Here is a 20,542-nt window from a genome sequence, read left to right as displayed (position 1 = left end):
TGGCATGCTGCATGAATTACCAGCTGATAATCATTCTAGGCTATTCATGTATGATTTACTTCATAAAGGTAACACAAAACTAAAATTGCGAGAACAGTATTTCAGTAATTCGTCTCCAATTGTCATTAATTCTAATGATGATTAAAAATAATTGCTGAAACCGAAATTATATTAAATATTAGATGTAGATTTAACACAGACATGACCTACAGACTTGAAACAGTTTTTCTCACAGTCTCTGTACCATGAGCTTCCGTTCCACCATGGTCTTAATGAAACGCAACAGCCCTCAATGAAGCAAGTCTAGATTTTCTGAATCTCCCACCATTTTACTGGGGCTCCTGCACGGGGACATGTTACTTGTTAAATATATAGCAGGTACGTTCTCTGATAGGAATGAGCATAAGCTGTGTACGCTAGGCTGCCCAGGTTACAGTAGGTATAAGGTGTAGAGTGTACGGTCTTGGTAGCACATAACCCAAAACTCAAGGGTGCAATAACGCGTCTTTCATCGAAGCCGTGCAAACTGGGGTCAAACTATGGATTGTAAATTTCAGTTTATTGCCACTCGGTCAAAATGTCCGAATTTGTTGTTTGTCGTGTTTGCCAGTCGAGAGCGCCAGGGGTGGAAGGTAGTGAGCAGAGGGTCAGACAGGACTTCTCCATGACTGTTTGAACAATGGCAGGGTTGTAAAACCCCCATTCTGTTGTTTACATCTAAGGGGTCCTCTTTGAGACCCCTTACAGTTCAAACATCTGCGATCGGGATTCAGTTTGTAACACAATTCCTCATTACAAGGGAGGTAATCGATGTATGGAATGTCAATTTGAAGTTTTGTTTCGGCGATTTAGCGAAAGGCACGGTTTATACCCGCAACATTCGTTAGAACGCGGGTTTGACGAATCTCTGTTACGTCTTATTGAATCTCAAGCCACTTGCACCCTAGTACAGCTGTGTGAGCGCAAACGAAATTCTCGCTCGAGTGTTTACAAGCTCTGTATAGCTGTCAGACTCCTTGTTGGTAGATCTTAAACGAGACAGACTTCAGAAAGCGTACCAGTGTTTACCAGTGAAAACCGACCCCAGATTCATGCTCCCAATAGACATGGTAATACCAGAGACCTCTCCTCCTTACGTTGTTGATATTTTACAACAAACACAACAGGGGATTTAACTTATTTATTTGCAGAAGTCAAACCATTTATTTATTTCAGTGTTTAATTTGACATGTGAATATTTTGTTGACATACTTTGTAAGTAACGTTTTAACCAGATGTTTTCCGAAACAAAAACTCCTTGTCAGAAAGAAATGAAAACTATGTAGACGTTATTCGATATTTTCTGTATTCAAGAAATAAGGTTCGAAAATTTAAACCATGTCATTAATATTCCTACACAGTATCGTATTTGTTACAAATTGACTGCGTTAATATATTTGTTGATATGTACATGCCTCACGCCCGGACTCAAACACGCTGTTGGAAGCACGATATGTAGAGATTAGCCCCATGGGGTTGACTCGTATACACCACATATGGGTTTGAAGGAGGTCCACCGTGTCTCCTTCTCCAGGTTACGCTGCTATTCTCAAGGCTCTCATACGGTATACCTTGAGGCATGCCAACTAATTTAGTACAACTTCTAAATTAAAGGGAAATTTTTCATTCTCGAAAGAAATTAAAATCCGCATTCGTCATCACTGAACAAGCAGCTCGTTGTTAGCTTCCGGTTAATAAAAGCAGTCGAATCAGGGCCTGAGCACTCCATGCCAATGTATCCTTACGCGTATCACGCCCTAGGTTGCCACTGCGGATCGATTTATCATGGGTAAAGGAGTGAACCGTCGTGACCTTTTTGACACTTTACAAACACGTTAATTTGGATAATAGTTGCCTTCCGATAATCGATTTGCCCCGATCCGTTTTTGCCGTTCCGGTTTTTCATGACCCCCAGGGGCATATTTAGTTACGTAATGTTGACTTTCTCGGTTGAACTTTATTAGGTTTTCGCGTTTCCTTTGGGATCCAGTGAACTTGAAAATTAACCCGACGTCTCGAATTACATGCATTGTTGGTTTCAAATGAAAAAGCGGCTTGCCAGGATTTCTGGGAGTGAGAGCAGCCATGTTATCAGACAGTATAATAGAGTTATAACGGCTTTTCATTTTACTAAACTTTCGCCAAACTTTAACAGAATGATCTATTCTCAACATATTAGCAACTTAGAAAGGATATGTCTGAACTCCAAAGAACTGAAGTGAGTGAATGCGTAATAAAGACTGTGGTTCTACGCCGCTTTTACACACTTTCCAGCAATATCACACCGGGGAACACCACAGATGGGCTTCAAATATTGAACCCATATAGGGAATCGAACCAGGGTCTTCAGCTTCCTCGCCGCCCCCACAGAACGGGAACGCTGAAGGGATCAATACAGTCAATATGTTAAAATAAATAACTGATCTGTCTCAGCCCATTTCATATATACTTTAGACTAAGTGAAAGAGATAATAGTATATGAGACGTGAGTTAAACTCAAGCTTCTATTTTAGGAAATAATCTTAACATGTTCCTGTTCTCAACCATGGACAATTATCAGGAAGACGACCAACCATGACATTGAGTGTCGATGCCGTTTGTCGGGCCGTGGCTGTCAATGTAACCTTGTTACCATGTTCTACACTGGGATATATCGGGGCAACACGGACCTAATCTCAACCCTAAACCAGGGGATTTAATGCCAATAACTCCAGTTGTGGAATACAATGGAATATAACGCGTGTTTGTCCAGGTCTGGCCTTGTTCGATTATATAGCACCTAAAGCTTCCTTTATTCCCGCATGTCTACTCGACGGTAGCCAGACCGAGGACAGCCAAATAAAATACGGAACATAATGAACGTTTATTTTGTCGTTACAGTCATACGATATATGAAAACGGCAACTGAAGGCTAAATCGGTTGTCTTGATGCTGGGTCAACGAGGAAACACAGAATCAGTTTATAGATATAGGACTTCTATAGTAAACGACACGTGACAAACGACTGAATGCATTTCCCTAAAATTACAAATAACTATGCTCTTTATTGTAGTTGCATCTCAGAATAGAAGAGTGATAACTCAACGTCACTTCCATTACCTGAGATCCTCAGTAAGACTGTTTACTCAAGCTTATTCATAGTTCTTCACTGTTGCTCAGTGTTCATCTGTTTTATACGAAGACTGATATTTTTCTTTTAATGGATATAGTTTTAGTTTTGGATTTGTTGAGAGCCAAAACAAAGACACATTTAGATTGAAATTAGCGTAACGGGATGTATATACTTTAAATATTCCGTAAAGTCCAAACTTTTAACTTTCCTTTAAAAACTTGATATCTTCAAATATAAATAAATATTTCGTGTAGTTTTTTAAATGACATAAACAATAGTCGAGAAAGTACTTTAATGCGTGCAGCTGAAATGAGCAAGAAATATGCATATTTAAGACACATACTGACCATGTTAGGTCATTCATTTTGATAATATAGTAGGTTTGAGCCAAAACACAGATTTTGAAAAATTTGATTGACTCAACCCAACACAGGTTCACATTCTCCGCAAATCACCTCTTTTATTGCAGAATCCGTCCTGGGATAGTTTGTATGTTTGTACCATTATTGCTGCACTGGGTCATGTTATATATTGCCATTGTATGTTTCAGCGTTGTAAAGAGAAGCTGAATATGTTGGCGATATCGGTGATGAACCAGTGGCCGGGGGTGAAGCTGCGGGTCACTGAGGCATGGGATGAGGATGGGACTCACTCCAAGGACTCCCTGCATTATGAGGGCAGAGCCGTAGATATCACGACATCGGATAAAGACAGAGCCAAATATGGTATGCTCGCGCGCCTCGCTGTGGAATCAGGATTTGATTGGGTCTACTACGAGTCACGGAATCACATTCATTGTTCCGTAAAGTCGGGTAAGTGTTTACTTTTGCATTTTGTAATTTATCAGATGCAGACGAGTTCCCATGAGTAATCCGGACACTTCTTAATCCAAACATTTATATTAGGAATGGTACAAACCGGATTTAGGAGGTTTCTTCTTTTTAGAGTGTTGTGTGTTGTAAGGAATTCATGAATACCTGAGACTATATTCTACCTCTGATTCTGTATCTATTACTCGTTGATAAAACAAACCTGAAGTGAAATCATATTAACGGTAATACGACATGCAGTCAGTTTGAATTTAATAAAATTACGATTTGAGTATATTTTGTTGCCGAAATATTTCTGCTCTAGGAGAAGCTCAACATAGATACATGGATAAACATTGGTCTCACTGACTGATCAGGTTCGAACCCAATGTTTCAAAACACTTTCATCTCATGGCATTACTTCGACCTCGACCCTTGCCGCAAAATAAAGAATTAATGCGCCGTGAAACAACATTCATCCAATGAAAGCGACCGATATGTTTTTGTTAATTTGTTAACAGACTTTGCTTTGTATTACTTTTCCCTGAAGTAGTATTGTCTTTGGCGAGGAAAACCTAGCCCTGGTACAAATAGTGGATGATAGTGATATGATCTTGGCCTTTTCATATTCAAATACACATTTAGATCACAAGAACCTGCTCTGACAGTGTTTCTCTGTACTGGAACACTTACATTGCCATTTACAAAGCACAGCCGTGCTTGCGACTCTCACTGGTCGGCGGTCGTCATCCGCGGATTTGTCTTTTGAAAAAAATCACTGTCACTTTTTTCAAACTTTGACCATTAGCACGAGAACGTGCCGCGGCAATCTGGGGAGGCACTAACAAGTCGCTATGTCAATAATCTGAACCCAGAAATGCGTTTGTTGTATAACAAAAGCGGCATATCTCCCCGCTTCTTTGCCGGCTCTTATAAGGGTCGTAGAAATGACGACCAAAATAATTAGTATGTTGACAAAAATTCTCCGATTTCATCAGTGTTGAGTATTATGGGTAACTCCGCGCTGGTCCCAGGTGTGGTCGTCTCCGAGGGCAGCTGGCGGCGCTCATATAGACCAGCGCTCAGGCTCTGACAATATATAATTATTATAGAAGCAAGCAACTACAACTGAAAAGACAAGGACCATGTTAGATAGGAGATCCTGAACATGTGGAAAACATAGCCTTGTTTCAGTAAAGGGCTACATTATTGCAGAAAGGCAGGGACAGGTCAGACAATAGTGTTTCATACCGAAACGTCGCATCATATATAATAAAAGAAGTTGTTATCCATAAACAATCTTACTTTCTTAACTTAAGATACGATTCCATAATGGACAGCCAATGATATGATTCTATAATGGACAGCCGATGATATGATTCTATAATGGACAGCCGATGATATGATTCTATAATGGACAGCCGATGATATGATTCTATAATAAACAGCCGATGATATGGTACTGAAATGATTACATGATTATTTAATGGACGACCGATGATGTTTGTGTAATGGTGGACAACCGTCTACATGATTATTGTTCTGGATGACCGATGTTTTGACCAACAGACAGCCGAAGATTTGATAAGTGTTATTGACCAATAACAATGGTATTTTACCCCACTACCGAATAGTTTTACGTCAAGCGGACTCTTCTTCTTATGGGAATACATTATTCCGAGGAAGTATATAATTCATTGACTGAGTAGCTGATCCTTGTAACACTGATGGACTGCATCGCTCGATCAACGATGTTTTTGTCGACATAATCGTAAAAACCCACACGATATAGAATTGCACTAGTCATGTTGCTAAGTTCGATTTACGCAGGTGCGCCCTCATATCAATTTAAAGCAGGTTCCCAACCTTTCCTTGCAGGTGAGTGTCTGATACTCCTTTCAACGCCGTAAACAACAAAAATATTACTTCACAACACCAGACAAATAATTTTGACTGAAACTATGACAAACTTTAACTTGTACAATAAAATATAAAACACAAAACATTTCTTTAATAACAGATGTCTGTGGTAGTGCAGTCCCTGAAGGACGGTACAAATCAATACTCACTTGCTGACAGTTAGATAGAAGAAGTATAAAGTTTGGTCAGAGGTTGGTAAACAGGTTGAAACTGACATCATGTCAAAAGGGAAAGAACCCAGACAGTTTTCTTATGATCAGTACCAACGTAGATGTCTTCGTTTAATGACACGGTCGGGCGTGAGGAACCACCCCCCTCCCGTGAATAGCCGGCTTACAAGTGATCTACAGCAGACCATGCTTGTCGTAAGAGGCGACTAATGGGATCGTATGATCGGGTCGCGGACTTTGTTGATGCATGTCAACTTATCCAAAGTGCGCAGGTAGATACTCATGATGTCAGTCACGGGATAGTCTGGTCCAAACTGGACTATCTACATACTTTTGTCGTGTAACCGGAACATCCGTGTATATGGCATGATCTGTGGTTAAAGTACAAGCCAAGAGCGCGGTTCAGTTGCAGACTTGTCTTTCTGGGACATTGAACTTTAGTTTGCTTTTTTTGTACCGCTGTGTCATTCACTATAAACACTCAATTGTACTCAGACCTCTGGTCCACACAGCTGATGAGAAAAGAAGGAAAACGTAATATACCCACATTACGCTCATATGGCTAAAGTGAAAACTAAAGAAGAAATGTTTGTTCGATAGAGATGCATTTGATTAATGTCATAGCAAATGTTTCGGCCCAACGTTTGCAGGTTTTTACGACTGTTTTCAACTCAGTAACGTTTTCATAACGTTTGTAATTCTTGGGTCAAATGCACATTTTAAGTATACAGTTGTTTGTTTGAACATATTTTATTCAATGTTGAAATGGATTGGGCACAAGTTATGTAACTTATTACCGCCCGCTCCCATCAGAAACATGAACAATAATGAATGGACGTAATGAATGGACATAATAATATTAAGACATATTATTCATTAATCGAAGCGCTTACTTCGGACAATGTATTTATGCACATGACTAAAGATATTTTCATAACTAGTATTTGGCAGAGCAGGGTTGCCGTAAAGAATGGTATCAATTTCTGAGTGAACTTTGATAGTTCAAAGTCTTGCTTCAGATCAAAACGGCAGCTGACAAATTTTGGACATTTTAAGAAGAAAAAATGTATTAAGGCATACAGTTGCCTCTGTCCGGCAATTTATAACACTGCGCATAGGTAGTGCTGTGAAAATTTAATAATAATGTGTAAGACCCCACCCCTCCCGACCCTCAGTGGGTATATTTACCTAGTGTCGTATGTCCGTACCCCACCCCCATGATTCGCCATAACCTGCACTCTCTTCCACATGTCAGGGGACGCAGCTTTTACTTTCTCTTTAATGTACCTTAACATCCGCCCACAAAAGTGACTCGATAGCTGGAGAAGACTAACTTTGTCTGACACGACAATGGTAAAATGACTAGGCGTTTCCATGACGTGTGAGCGAGGAGCAGCCTATTACCTCTGGTGTGTGTACTATAGGTGGCAATATAACGAACTAAATCGTATCACGCATGCTCTAATGTCAAGTTTATTTTGATACACGAAATGCACCGTTATATTAATGACAAATCGCGTCGGCTCTGATAACGCAACAATTTCACAGATCCTGGCCCTCACATGTCAAGAGAGCCATCGACATTCACACTTGTCAGCAAGCCCGAGACTACCACGTTGTACCGAGGTCAAGTAAAAATCCAACGATTGTCGTCCTCATTGATTTGAAATGTTGCCAACAACTCTCCATGCACCTCTTTTGCTTGAAATTTCAAACGAAAATAAATGACAGAAAATATAATATAAGCATGGTAAAAGTACATTGTATTTGTCTTGCTCAGGCTACAGACAAGAGAAAAAGGCACCGATGAAATATAATTTATGCTTGTCTACCTTGACTTCCTGAAACGAATACCTACAGTCTGTAAGGTTATAACATCGCGTTTACCTCAACAATATTTACCCGTTTTGCGTTGGTAGTGATATTTCTACAGTGGATACAGCTATTGTTGACCAGATTTTTTATTTACCTGTCTCGCTTAAAACAATGACTGATGCTCCCTCGGTGACATTTTACGTACCGTTGAACTTAATTCCATATCACACATTGCGTGGCTGTTGATTCAATCCTTAATCTCCGTAAATCGAAATTGCACTAAAGCATGTTACTAATTTAAATTTCAAATTTTTTCTCACCCGCGTGGTAGCGGTAAAACATATAAGTTAAAAGGCGTTGATCCGGAAGCAATTAGACAGAAAATGAGGCATGCGCATTAAAGAATGAGACATGCGCAGAGAATGCCGTGGATGTTTGTAGGACGTGCGCGCGGCGACGGCGAATAGCGTCGTACCTGGCAAGCGTAGGTCCTTGGCCTTCGTCGGAATTCGGAAATTCTCCGAGGCTAGTTTTTTTGTCAGGGGATTCCTTCTTAACGTGGACGTCTGTGGGGTCAACTAATTGTATTTTGAGCTCCCTTTGAAGTTTGGTCTGACACGAGAATAGCTCGCTTGGTATACGTATTTGGGTTCACCTCGTCCAGTGTATTTTGGTTATCATTCGTAAGAATTAAGATATCCGGAAGCTGTACGTATGAAATAGAATTGCAAAAACGTTTCTCTAAAATATTGAAATACATTTAACGGTACCCATTTAACACTCTGGGATGACATTGTGCGTTTCGTCATCATCCTTCTGATAAAATACCTTGGAAATTCAGTTTGAGTCGGCGTGTTTGATGTTAGTTAATAGAGTAAAATATGTTATCAGCGTGGGACCGAGGGCGCCCGTAAACGTTTTATGAATGTAATTATGTGGAGTTGTAGCATTTACCTGTACAAGTATAGGTGTTAATACAAGGCGGTACAACACCAACGCTATATGAACTCTAGGAAAGCTGATTTTCTACTTGGATCGCGACAAGCTACCCTTTGATCAATATAATTTGTCTCTGATGACAATTGTTTTGGCGTGTTTCCATTAAAGGTGACCCCAATCCATCGACATTCTTCATAACACTAGTTGTCCCTTCCGAACAAAACCAAGAGAAAGGACGGCAAACGTCCAGTAGCCACCGAGTCTGGGTCTGTGTTAGTATTTACACACTCTGACAGTTGTATCAACTAAATGTCAATTAGTTATACCTATTACCCAATAAACATCCAATGTTTCGGTGCCAGCGTGATCCTATTCGCGAGAAGGTGATGGTGTCAAATTCTTAATCTGTGAAATAGTACAATACAAGCGGCGAAACCCGCACCCTTTGGGTTGAGTGTAAAATAGGAACATGGAATCGCACCGGGATTGGAATGCAAGACACAATCCTATGTTTGTCGTTAAAACGAATGCTCTCTACTCAAGTAAATAGAGCAAATGAAAAGTATAGCGAAATGTCAATTTGCCAGCCGGTTTCCACACATTAAATCTATTGTGGTGGAAACACCTTTCATGGGGGCCAGTAAGAGGAATAAACCAGGTATTAGGCCGCTAAGAGAAATATAAACATTGGCGACATAAACAATTATTCTCCTTTAGAGTGAACGTACAATACGGTGGTGATTTTCAGGGGACGATCCACATGGAGTTGTTAGATGAAACAACATCAATGTTTTGACGTGGTTTACGGATTTGTCGCTAATGAGGGAGCTCGTTTCTTTTCAGTAGCTTTGATAATACTTGACAACGATATTGCAAATACACTTGAAACCTTCCAAAATATTGGCTATCCCATTTCACAAATACGCCCCACTTTTTATATACACTCAAACCCCTAATTGGGGCTGATATGAAGACCGCTCACATACTGTTTCATTGAGGCAATGGCGTTTTTTAATATATATTGAATACATCGCATTGTACGACGTGTACTGACTCGGGTAGGTTCCATATTGTAATGCTGGACCCTGGAATATTGCATGGTGAATATATGAACTGTGGTTTGATATGACTGAACGTGATTGTCATAGCGAAATGTGGTTTTAGAATTTTAGAAAATGCACTAACGCTCTCTACAATGAACAGCGGTCGTATGTCTTTGTTAGTTATCCACCAGTCCACCCGTTATGTATACCGGATACATGGCACAACTAGAGTGGGGCAGTTATCCACCCGTTATGTGCATAAACGCATAGATCGCGACAAGTCTTTTTTTATCATGTATTGTAAGTATCAAGTCATAACTTTCTGCTATGTCACAGGTTTGAAAGGGCAGTCTTTCCTGGTGGTCACGTCGACACCGGCGTCATCGTGACTAGTATGAGACCGATACACGTATATGTATATACGGGATTAGGGTCAGCATTATCATGTAGGGTGTTGATGGACTTGAGACAAACGTACTAGGGATACCAGTGGATTTGCACCTAACTGACACTAAATCTACACTCACACTGACGATACATATACTGACACACAATAAAAACGCGTCATCATGTTTTCATGCAATAAACATGACGACCGCGCTTTTAGGCTCAAGCATGGAAAAACTTAGAGATTCGAACAGGAACATCTTTTCTTTCATCGGTTAGCAAATGCCTAAATACACTGAACAGTAAAACTTGATATTGTTATATGTCATCAAAGTGATTAGACCCTATTGCAGAGTATTCAGTATAGGCGATATCCTAATTTTGTTCCATCTGAAACAGGGAACTGTTGTACCTTAGACTGTTTGTCCTATTGACCCAAACGTCATTGCTTTTTACAATGCCCTCAAGCTATATTTTTTTCACAGTGAACTGTAAATTCCAGGTTCGAACTTGTGAAGCACATTACTCACATTATGGTACATGTAACCAGTTTGGGTTCGAAACGCGTAGCCGTTATATGTGTACAGTTGCACTATAGCAGATGTTTTGTCTGTTGAACCTTAATTATTAACTGTAGGTCCGTGTAACATTTGAGAAACAACGTTCATTTGTTGTTTCCCACCCATCCCGCCTGTGCGATTAAAAGTGCCCCATGACCAAGAACGTTTGATTTTACTTGACCCACGCACTACAGAGCTGACCCAAGACCCCATACACCTAAAACAAACCCCAAACAGTCGGCAAACTGAAAATGTGCTTTCGTCTACACATCACGTGAGGGAGGCGCGAGATCTCGGGCGAACCGACTTATATATCCGCCATTTTGATTTGACTTCTGACCTCAATGTTTAAAGTCTCGTCCAAGCACCGCAGAAAGTCACGAAAACGTTAACTTGTGTAAACAGCTAAAGGGGCTACCCGAAACTTTCGCCCATCTGTGCTTGCAGACAGTTGCTTAGGCCTTGGTGGAGGGACAGGAGGGTTAACTTTCAAATAGTTGAAGAATTTCAATTTGAGCATGATTGAGAAATCTCTTATTGAATGTTTAAATATTCTACGTCACATTCTGTAGATTTTTGTTGTGTTTGCCCTTGACGCAACAGGGTTCGTCGGTGATCTTTCTGGGCGTGCGAGAACGACACATATCCATACGCTATTTGGTGTATACTGGCCCTGTGTACTCGGAATGAACTGTCAGACTTGGCGTTACACATGCGTGTGATTGGCTACCGCGATCGCAGACTCCCGTTCACGATGCATTTTAAAGCAGTGAATTACTTTCAGATATAAAGATATTTTTCAAAATCGTGCATCATAGTTTGGACGTTTTACTATACGTAAGCATTATTTGGAAACTAACTCAAGTCGTTCAAACATTTCTTATTTGTCTGTTTTAAAAAAATACTTATTTTTATCAATCTGTGACTGGGATGTCTACATATAGTCATTGATTGACTTTCACAGTCATTATGACAATGGTGACGGAGTCCCTTCGATGCTCAACTGTAGCATCAGGCCGCCTTTGGTATCGCATAGATTTGTGTACGTTAGTATGTGTACCATATTGGAGAATATTTACAGATACTTATAAAAATATTTTTCATTGTACAATTGATAATACTTCTTCGAGATTCCCTTTGATGAAGAAATATTTCATAGGCAGATGCAGAAATCATTGTTAATATGAGTGTGAGTGAGTGAGTGAGTGAGTGAGTGTAGTTTTACGCCGTTTCAGCAATATTCCAGCAATATCACGGCGGGGGAACCAGAAATTGGCCACACCGCTTCCGGGAATTGAACCCGAAGCTTCGGCGTGACGAGCGAACGCTTCAACCACTTGGCTATCACGTCGCTCCCATTGTTTATATGAAACAATGTGTTAAAGAAGCATTGAAATGAAAACAATAATTATCAGGTTTCTTTGCCTTTTCCTTTCCTTGTCTTGTTCTGTCGGGTAAAAAGGAACTTGCACGCTCATATTGGTGAAGAAATGGTTATGAAGGTGAAGAAATGGTTAATCGATCTTGAGGTATTTCATATGATCACAGTTGTATTTCGGCATTCGTTTTTACAAGGTTTGTCGTGTTTTGGTCAACTCCAGTTGTCAAATGTGTGCATTCTATCCCCTGTATTATGTCCTAACAAACCATCTGGTTAATGCGAATCCTTTCAAACAGCTAATTATTTTGACAATAATGAAGAATTATGTTAGTTTCAAAACAAAGAATGTGAAGAAACACGATTTGAGACCGAAAAGCTTAATTCATAGAGTTTTGCCTGGTGCTATTAAAAAGACTTCACGCAAGAACAGCTGTTGCTAGTTAACTCCGACTGCAATTTGAAACACGGATGCAATTTAGCATAACACGAAAACAGCCGTACTGGGTTGCATTAACATAGGGTTAAATTTCACATTTTGAAATAAAATTGTTTGAACAATGGACGCTTTTGTATATCTGTGATCCTTTGAATGCATTAAAGAACAGATAGTATCAGCCGCGGCCCTGTCCATCCCACAACCAGGATCCGAATTTTGAAGCAGATGAGGCTTCCCCTATAACTATTTCTAGTCATAAAATGATATCAGTCTGACGCCTGCGGTATATTGCTCCTGTGAGTTGATCGGCTTTGTTTTCAATGACGTTTTGTCGTCACCCAGTTCCGCCGATTAGTACAGAACCACCACACGATAGTTTTGCCACCAAGGCGAGAAAACCTGCCGACGCTGTTTTATCTATTGTCGACTTGGGGTTTGAGTGACACTTTTTGAAAATGAATGACAGATCGGTTTGATATGTCCGCCATCTCGAATCGGAATCAGTGTAGAGTTTTATCACACCGTCGGCTAGGCGCGACAGACTGTCGGCGGCGCCTGTACTCAGTCGCGAGGAAAGCCATATCACACTCGCTGCGGGTACTTTGTATGTACTTAAGATACCAGGTTCAGTATTGATTGAAATATGCATGTACACCCTAGAGGAACATGACTGGAACTCAGTTGTACTTTGATTGTTAGTTAAACACATTAATTACTACCAGAGGACAGTCCTCTTCCGATCATTATCAAACATTGTGGGATTGGACTTTTCTGTCTCTTATAGTTGACTGGTGTTGATTTGATGCCACGCCCCTACCAAACAGGAAACTGTAGAGAATTATAATTGCAGTAATAATTTATGTTATGATTTCGAAAAGATGAAACATTTAACATCCTAGGAAGAATATGAATAAAAGTCAAGTAAACTACTTTGATTCTGACAAATCTTTTTCAAAAGACAATCAATATTAATGGTCTGACGCCTGTATAAAAAGACGAATTAATAGCGGCCGTGGCTCTACAATGAATAGTGAATAGGATTTTACACCCTTGTCGACAATCTTTCAGCTAGATCAACGATTTTACGAGTAATGCTAAGCTGCCTTTCATTACTGCTGTTAAATGGTCATATTTTATGGTTTTAGCCAATGCAGAATAAAATGCATATAAAAGTTTGATACAGCTAAACATTTGCTTCATCGAAGACAATCGAAATCTCCGTCTTCATCTTCCATTCTTGGCATGGGCTGATTTCAGACGATTCCAGCATTCCTTAATGTGGTGGACCGTTGGTAGGTTCGATTCCCCACATGGAGAGAGCGTATGAAGTCCGCTGCTGGTATGTGCCTCCTTGATATGGCTGAAATATTGAAAGAGTTGAAAGAGTTTGCTTTTTTTCATATGCACACACACGCACGCACGCATACATAACCGCTTGAATATGACATTTTAGACGAACAGATTTTTTTTATTCATCTTCTGATGAAAAAGCATTGAAGTTTATTTTGAGCAGTTGTTTAGGTTGTATCTGAACAGGTCCATCTCTGAGTGACTGAATGGTGCTCAGCGCAACAATTAGCAGCTCTCGAGAGAGGATAGGGTGATGGGGCTTTATCTGTTCGAGTCTGGAAAACTCGAACCAGTGGTTGACAGCAAGAACAATGTCCAATGCCGCCAGGGTACGCTGACATGCAACATGCGTCATTGATGCTCGACCACTAGTCGCCGCTTCCGAAACTGACCAGGGTCCTACTCCTGAATCTTCTAGTGAATAAGGGTATTAGGGTAGCCTAATGGTTAAAGCGTCCATTAGTCACGCTGAAGACCCGGGTTCGATTCCCCACATGGGTACAATGTGTGAAGCCTACTTCTGGTGACTGACCAGGCCATCGCATTAGCTGTTACTATAACAACAGGGAAGTGTTATATTTAAAATTGGGAGTATTTCTGGCGTTTGCTGCAGACTGAGCAGGTAATACCTTTAGACATATACCTGTAAATACATACCTGTAAACACATACCTAAAATTATACCTGCCTCTCACTGACCTACGGGAAAGATGGCTTCACTCATTAAAAATCATGAATTATATCTCATGTAGGCGAAACATACAAATTGCAATCAACCAACTTACATGACATTCGACGGCAAAGCTGGAGGCATCATCGATACGCACCTCATCCACGAGACTATAAGCGCCGTAGTGTTATTCTGGACCTGTAGCGATCAATGCTAAATTACATACGGTCACCATGAAATTGACATGGTAACAGAGTATTATTTGTTCTGCCGCTTTAAGCAATATTCCATTTACGGAGTACACACACTCTATGGATAACAACTTTTTCAAGACCGCCTTAAAGGGACGTTTCGGTATGCACCCTCGTACCGTTGTCAGGCAGGACTGCCCATCAAACAATTCAATAATCCATTTATTCATTGTGTGTTGGACTCGAACGCGCTTGAGTACTTGGTGCATTTGTAACACTTTGATTTGATGATGCATAATTGACTTGATTAATTGATACAAAGGGGGAATCCAGGTTTTGATGACCAATGCAAGGACGACTCTTTTCGTTGTCACACCCAGTCTCTCTGACGATCGAGTGTGGCGGGCGTATGTCTAACCCACAAGGCTACCTCGCCTTTACGTATTGTCATGGTTGAACTATTAAGTGCGCGAGTTACCTCGCCTCTACCTATTGTCATGGTTGAAATATTAAGTGCGCGAGTGAGTCTTGTACGATGAACAGTCTTTCTGTTATGTCACGGCGCGTTGGATTTATGCAGGAGTAAATACCGAACTGAGACAGTTTACCAGTTTAACCATGTTTCACATTTTGGCGAATCCTTCAGCACAAGTATAGTGGTGACAAAACAAGGATGATATCAAGGCAAATCTGGGGTTCAACCCCGCGGTAATAGGTCCCTAAGGGAGATGATTCTTTAAAGCGAATTGCCGCGCGTCAGGTGTGTGAGTCCTCTTAGTGTAACATTCAACGAGTAGTTTGAAGTAAAGAAGACTGAGATTGATAAGATGGATATGGTCGTTTATATTTATCTGTTTTTCATTCTGTTGCTTATTTTCCAGATTCCTCTGTGGCGATCAAAATCGGCGGTTGTTTCCCCGGGTACGGCATGGTGACCACGCAAAGAGGAACCGTTTCCATGGACCGTCTGGCAGTTGGGGACATGGTCCTGAGCGTGGGTAGTGACGGACAGCTGGAGTTCAGTGAAGTTATAACGTTTCTTGATCGCAACACGGGAGAGACGGCTTTGTTTTACACCATAGGGACTGAAGATGGACGAACAATCACGCTGACGGCGAAACACTTGATCTACGCCAGTGACTCCAACAGTACAACGGATGTGTTCGACAACAGCGTCGTCGTGTATGCGGAGACGGTAAAACCAGGCCAGTATCTGCTGTACCATGACGACAACGTGGAATATTTAAAAGCGTCACGCGTTACCATGGTTACATCAAGGACTGAAAGGGGTGTGTATGCCCCTCTTACCCACAGTGGTACAATCGTTGTGGATGGCGTAGTCGCTTCCTGCTACGCTGTTATCAATAATGCGAACATAGCTCACCTTGTTTTTGCGCCTATACGAGGCCTTCATGACTTATCTGCGCATGCGCCGTGGCTAACGCAACTCTCCAGCGCAGTGAACACCCCAGACCCCAAGGGTGTTCACAGGTACGCGAAGGCTCTCTACAACTTTGCATCACTCTTCCTTAGCAGGAGTGTTTTATATGTTCCTTGATGTGTGTGTAGATGTGAACACTTAATCTCAGACAAAGGTTTGTCGACGTAACCCTGACTGCTGCGACGTCACAATATACCGCTATGAGGTCACCATACCGCCATATGACGTCACAATACCGCTATGAGGTCACAATACCGCCATATGACGTCACGCCAGAATGCGACTTCTGACAAAATATTGAAAGTGGAGTTGTTTGAAATAGTGCTTTTGACAGACAAGGCATGTCGGTGTGCATATCAGTGCTTTGCTAAATATCGACTGGAGGAGAACACACTCCCATATTTCAAACCCAAAGCCTGCTTGTACGCATGTGATTTTGAAGCTTATATTGACTTCATGTGTGTCTATGAGAATAACACAAAACTAAAACTGATGTCATTGTGACGTCACAGTGTGCTGACATTTTTGACATCATGACGTCATCAGTGTTTTGATGACACCTGTGTATATCTTTGAATGATGTTTTGATTAAATATGTATGTCAATAGATAATAGCAAGACAGTAGCTGGACAATGCATTTTTCATACATTAACATTTTATTTATTTGAAAGCCAAATTTTATACATCATTTCCACTATATTCGGTGTAGAGACATTGAGTAGTGTATTTTTGTACAGACAGACCTAAAGCATCATAATACAACACGTCCTCAAGATAAATTACACGAATGTACAGCATGTTTATAATATGTACCATATTTAATTCCATGCATCCAACTGTCTTAAGTTCATGAACTTTCTCTCACAAAAATACGTGTACCCAGACTAATTCTATAAAAATAAAACAACTGAAGAATGACAATTATCCATGTTATATTTACTCTATTCACCATAACAGATACACCATATTAGATTATACCTTACTCTAAATACATCAACAAATAGATTTTGTCAGGATACGCAATATGTTGTGTTTAGGTACTGTTTATTTTTCTAATTTAAATGAAGCAAAATGCTCAAAGACTCTAGCAGCAACGTTATATAGATATATAAATGTTTTCAATGTCACAGCCTCCCTGGCCTCTTCTCATTAGTACATCTACGACCTGTCCATGATTAAATATTCAGATGAACTGCTCCCATTTTTTTCAATTCGTGTTAGATGCTGCTGTCCGAATTTGTCCATTTCAAGTGTTTGAGATAACGTGATGAGTTTAAAAATTAATAACGCCTGTTTAATTAAAAATATATATTTTAAATATTAAGTTTACGACAATTTGTTTGGAGGATCTTTTTATAGATTAATCTCAGTTTCCTTGCAATGTAAACCAGTATATTCATGTACGAGGCTGTTTTATTTCCATTCTGCCTTATCGGCCAGGTTGAGATCAGCCGTACCGTGTACATACTCACTAAATGTATTTTCTGATAATCGTTTCTGAGCATTTGTCAAAAGCTATACCACCAAAATAACCAAGACAGCATTTAATTTATGTTATGGTTTACAATCAGAAGGTTTATTACGCTTTGTCCGTAATTTGAGGTAAATTGTATTCTCGCCTCATCGAATACAACATAGTGTATTCTGCCTAGTGTAGCTAGATGGGTTTTAGGAAAGCGTTTACTGTTTTCTTAGGTTATATTTTCATGAATATATTTGAGTAAGAAGAAAAGCTGAAATACCAAATTAACCGATACAGCATTTTGTGATTTGCCTGTTTTCCAATTACTGTTGATGTTTTGTTAATGGAAAAGAATTTACAACAAAGATTATGAAGCCCAGATTTGAAAGAAATCCAGTCTGCCATGTACACAATTAACAAAACACTGCGAGGGGTGTTCCTATACATACATTCTTCATGTGTGTATGTCTTGTCTATTATTTAGCGGTATGCGTTGGTAGTAACCATCAAGTTACCCCCCTTAATATCTCTGTATAGATGGCGCCTTGGTAAATAGACCCCCTTTTCAAACGACGCACTTTCCATTGAAAATGTGGTAATCGGTTGTGATAGATCGTCCATTCCCACGATAATGTTCGAGAGTGAATGTGTGTGGTATACTGAGTTGTCTCCCTTTCATTAGAACGCTTCCATGACGACCTTCTTGATTCGATCTTTACATCAGTGAATCGTAATACTGATGGATTCAGTTTGCGTAGGAAAATTTGATCGGTTATTATAATAGTTTCGTCAGAGATAATGTGTCATTAGTCTTTTGAAAACGTATTTCATAAATGGATTGTCTTGTCGTTGGCTTAATGTTCACTCAACCCAAAGTCACGTTCTTAGCGAGAAAACGTCAAACGACGTTCCAAGATGGAGGCGATCACCTTCCCTGTAGATTAATCGAAGAAAGCGATTCTATGAGCCGTACCTGGTCATCTCTCTAGTAAGTAACCGTCCCCGCACTGTTCTCTGTACCACAATGTTTTGACCTAAACAGGGGTGTGAAGTTGAAGATGTGAGGAGCAGCGTCAAAACAGGATCAGTAGTGCGTTAAAAGCTCCATCTCATGTCATGAAAAAATATCTTTGTGTTCCAGTAGGTATTTAAAACTAACCCTTCAAACACTGAGCGATTATAGGCGATCTCTGTAAGGGCATTGTACTTAAGCAGTTATTTATTATTGTTCAATTTGAGTATGACAATACATGTTTAGTTAATGTCTTGGAGGATCTATTTTTTGTTGCTATTTACTTCTTTCAGTCTAAAAACTAAAAAGAAAACAAGCAATAACCATCTTTTCTTCCGGTTCTTAAATATTTTGTCAGCCTGGGAAACCCGAACCAGAACGAGCCATCATGGATTTTCTATCGTGTCTTTCAGTGTTTCAGTGTATTTGTTTCTTTTCAGAAAATATGAACTGGATGAACATGACACTAGCGCGTGCTACTTGTTGTTTGACAGTCCCAAAGGTGTTCTAATGCTTTTGCCATTCCCTAGTTTCCAACAGTAAGCTACCCGTACCGAGGGGCTGGTATGCTAGTTTTGCCAGCTTCTCATGGGCTGAATTTGTCTCCATTTTGCCAGCTTTGTGTTTTAACTGTACTTTTCCCTTTTTTCCCAGTTTATCAATGTTTTTGACTATCCCAGCAACAGGTTTTGCTCTCCGTGGATTCTATAAGTAAAATATTTATTTCGTTATTGTATATTAATAAATCACTTTTGAAGAAGTCAGTCGTATGTTTTCAATTGGTCATTGAAGGAGTGTATTATCAACACATTAATTTGCACGACCTTGGTCGTCAGCTGAGGCCTTAAGGATTCCTGGGGCTTCAACACACCCCATGAAAGGGTTGCAAAGCATATGCTACCTTTGCTTAGAGTAGAAGAAGAAGAACACCGCCCCTTAAACAACAAAAAACACAAGACAGAGAGAGAGAAAGACAGATAAACAAAACAATAATAACAACAACTAAAAAACAAACCCGTAAATACCTGTAAGTCACAATCAAAACACTTTATCACAATCAAAACACTTGCGCAATAGTCGTGTACTTTATAGCAGCTGTGGCTGATGTTGGACACCGTCGTCGGTGTTCAACATCGGAATCTTCCATTGTTCCACTCCAACGTGTGCAGTGTTGTAGTGCTGGAATGCTGATACTGCATGTTGCTCACTCACTCACTCTAAATAGTCAATTGATTCGGGTATCATTTTGATCACTGATCCGCGAAATATGAAAATGTCCACCACTTGGAATGGAAATAAAATGTATCCCGGTAAAGGTTTTAGGTGTATGTGGGAGAAACACTTCAGCCTGACCAACGGTCAACACCGTCGGGAAGCAAAGGCTATCACAAAAGTCACCCTGAACCACGTGTACTGGTGTGTAAGGTGAACGTGTATACTCAAGAAGGTTGTTTATTTGTTTGTTGTTTAATGCCGCATCCAGAAATATTCCAGCTATATGTCGGAGCTACATGAAGTGATTGATGTTAAAACATATTGCCCTTACACAGCTACGTACATGCGTGTGCGCATTGCTTCGACTACTCCGATTTTATGAGGTCGGTTTATATTGCTTGCCTACTGAGATACCATAGTTTTAATATGAATAGCCCGATCTGACGATAACCTGACCCCGAGCGGGCCCGTCCTTGTTTAAGCCCTCTATGTCAAGCGCAATGGCAGGGAAACTACCATCATTTAGCATAGTTTTGTATGACGCGAGCAGGCATCGGTTGCACGCCATGTTATCGTAATTGCGTAGCTCG

General features: G+C 40.3%; 1 protein-coding gene across 1 annotated transcript in view; it reads left to right on the top strand.

Moving 5' to 3' along the window:
* Positions 1-19,497, top strand: part of LOC124278634 (sonic hedgehog protein A-like) — a 120,519-nt gene extending 101,022 nt beyond the window's left edge. Inside the window, exons 3-4 of the mRNA XM_046714401.1 lie at positions 3,702-3,963; positions 15,703-19,497. Coding sequence (XP_046570357.1) covers positions 3,702-3,963; positions 15,703-16,379 — 939 coding nt within the window. The 3' untranslated portion in view covers positions 16,380-19,497. The remainder of the gene's footprint in view (positions 1-3,701; positions 3,964-15,702) is intronic.
* Positions 19,498-20,542: the final 1,045 nt, after the last annotated feature.

This window comes from Haliotis rubra, unplaced genomic scaffold (genome assembly GCF_003918875.1).
Source record: "Haliotis rubra isolate DU_JTF1 unplaced genomic scaffold, ASM391887v1 Scf24, whole genome shotgun sequence".
Taxonomy (NCBI): Eukaryota; Metazoa; Mollusca; class Gastropoda; order Lepetellida; family Haliotidae; genus Haliotis; species Haliotis rubra.
The sequence above is the reverse complement of the archived record's forward strand: the minus strand, read 5'-3'. Positions and strand labels throughout refer to the sequence as shown.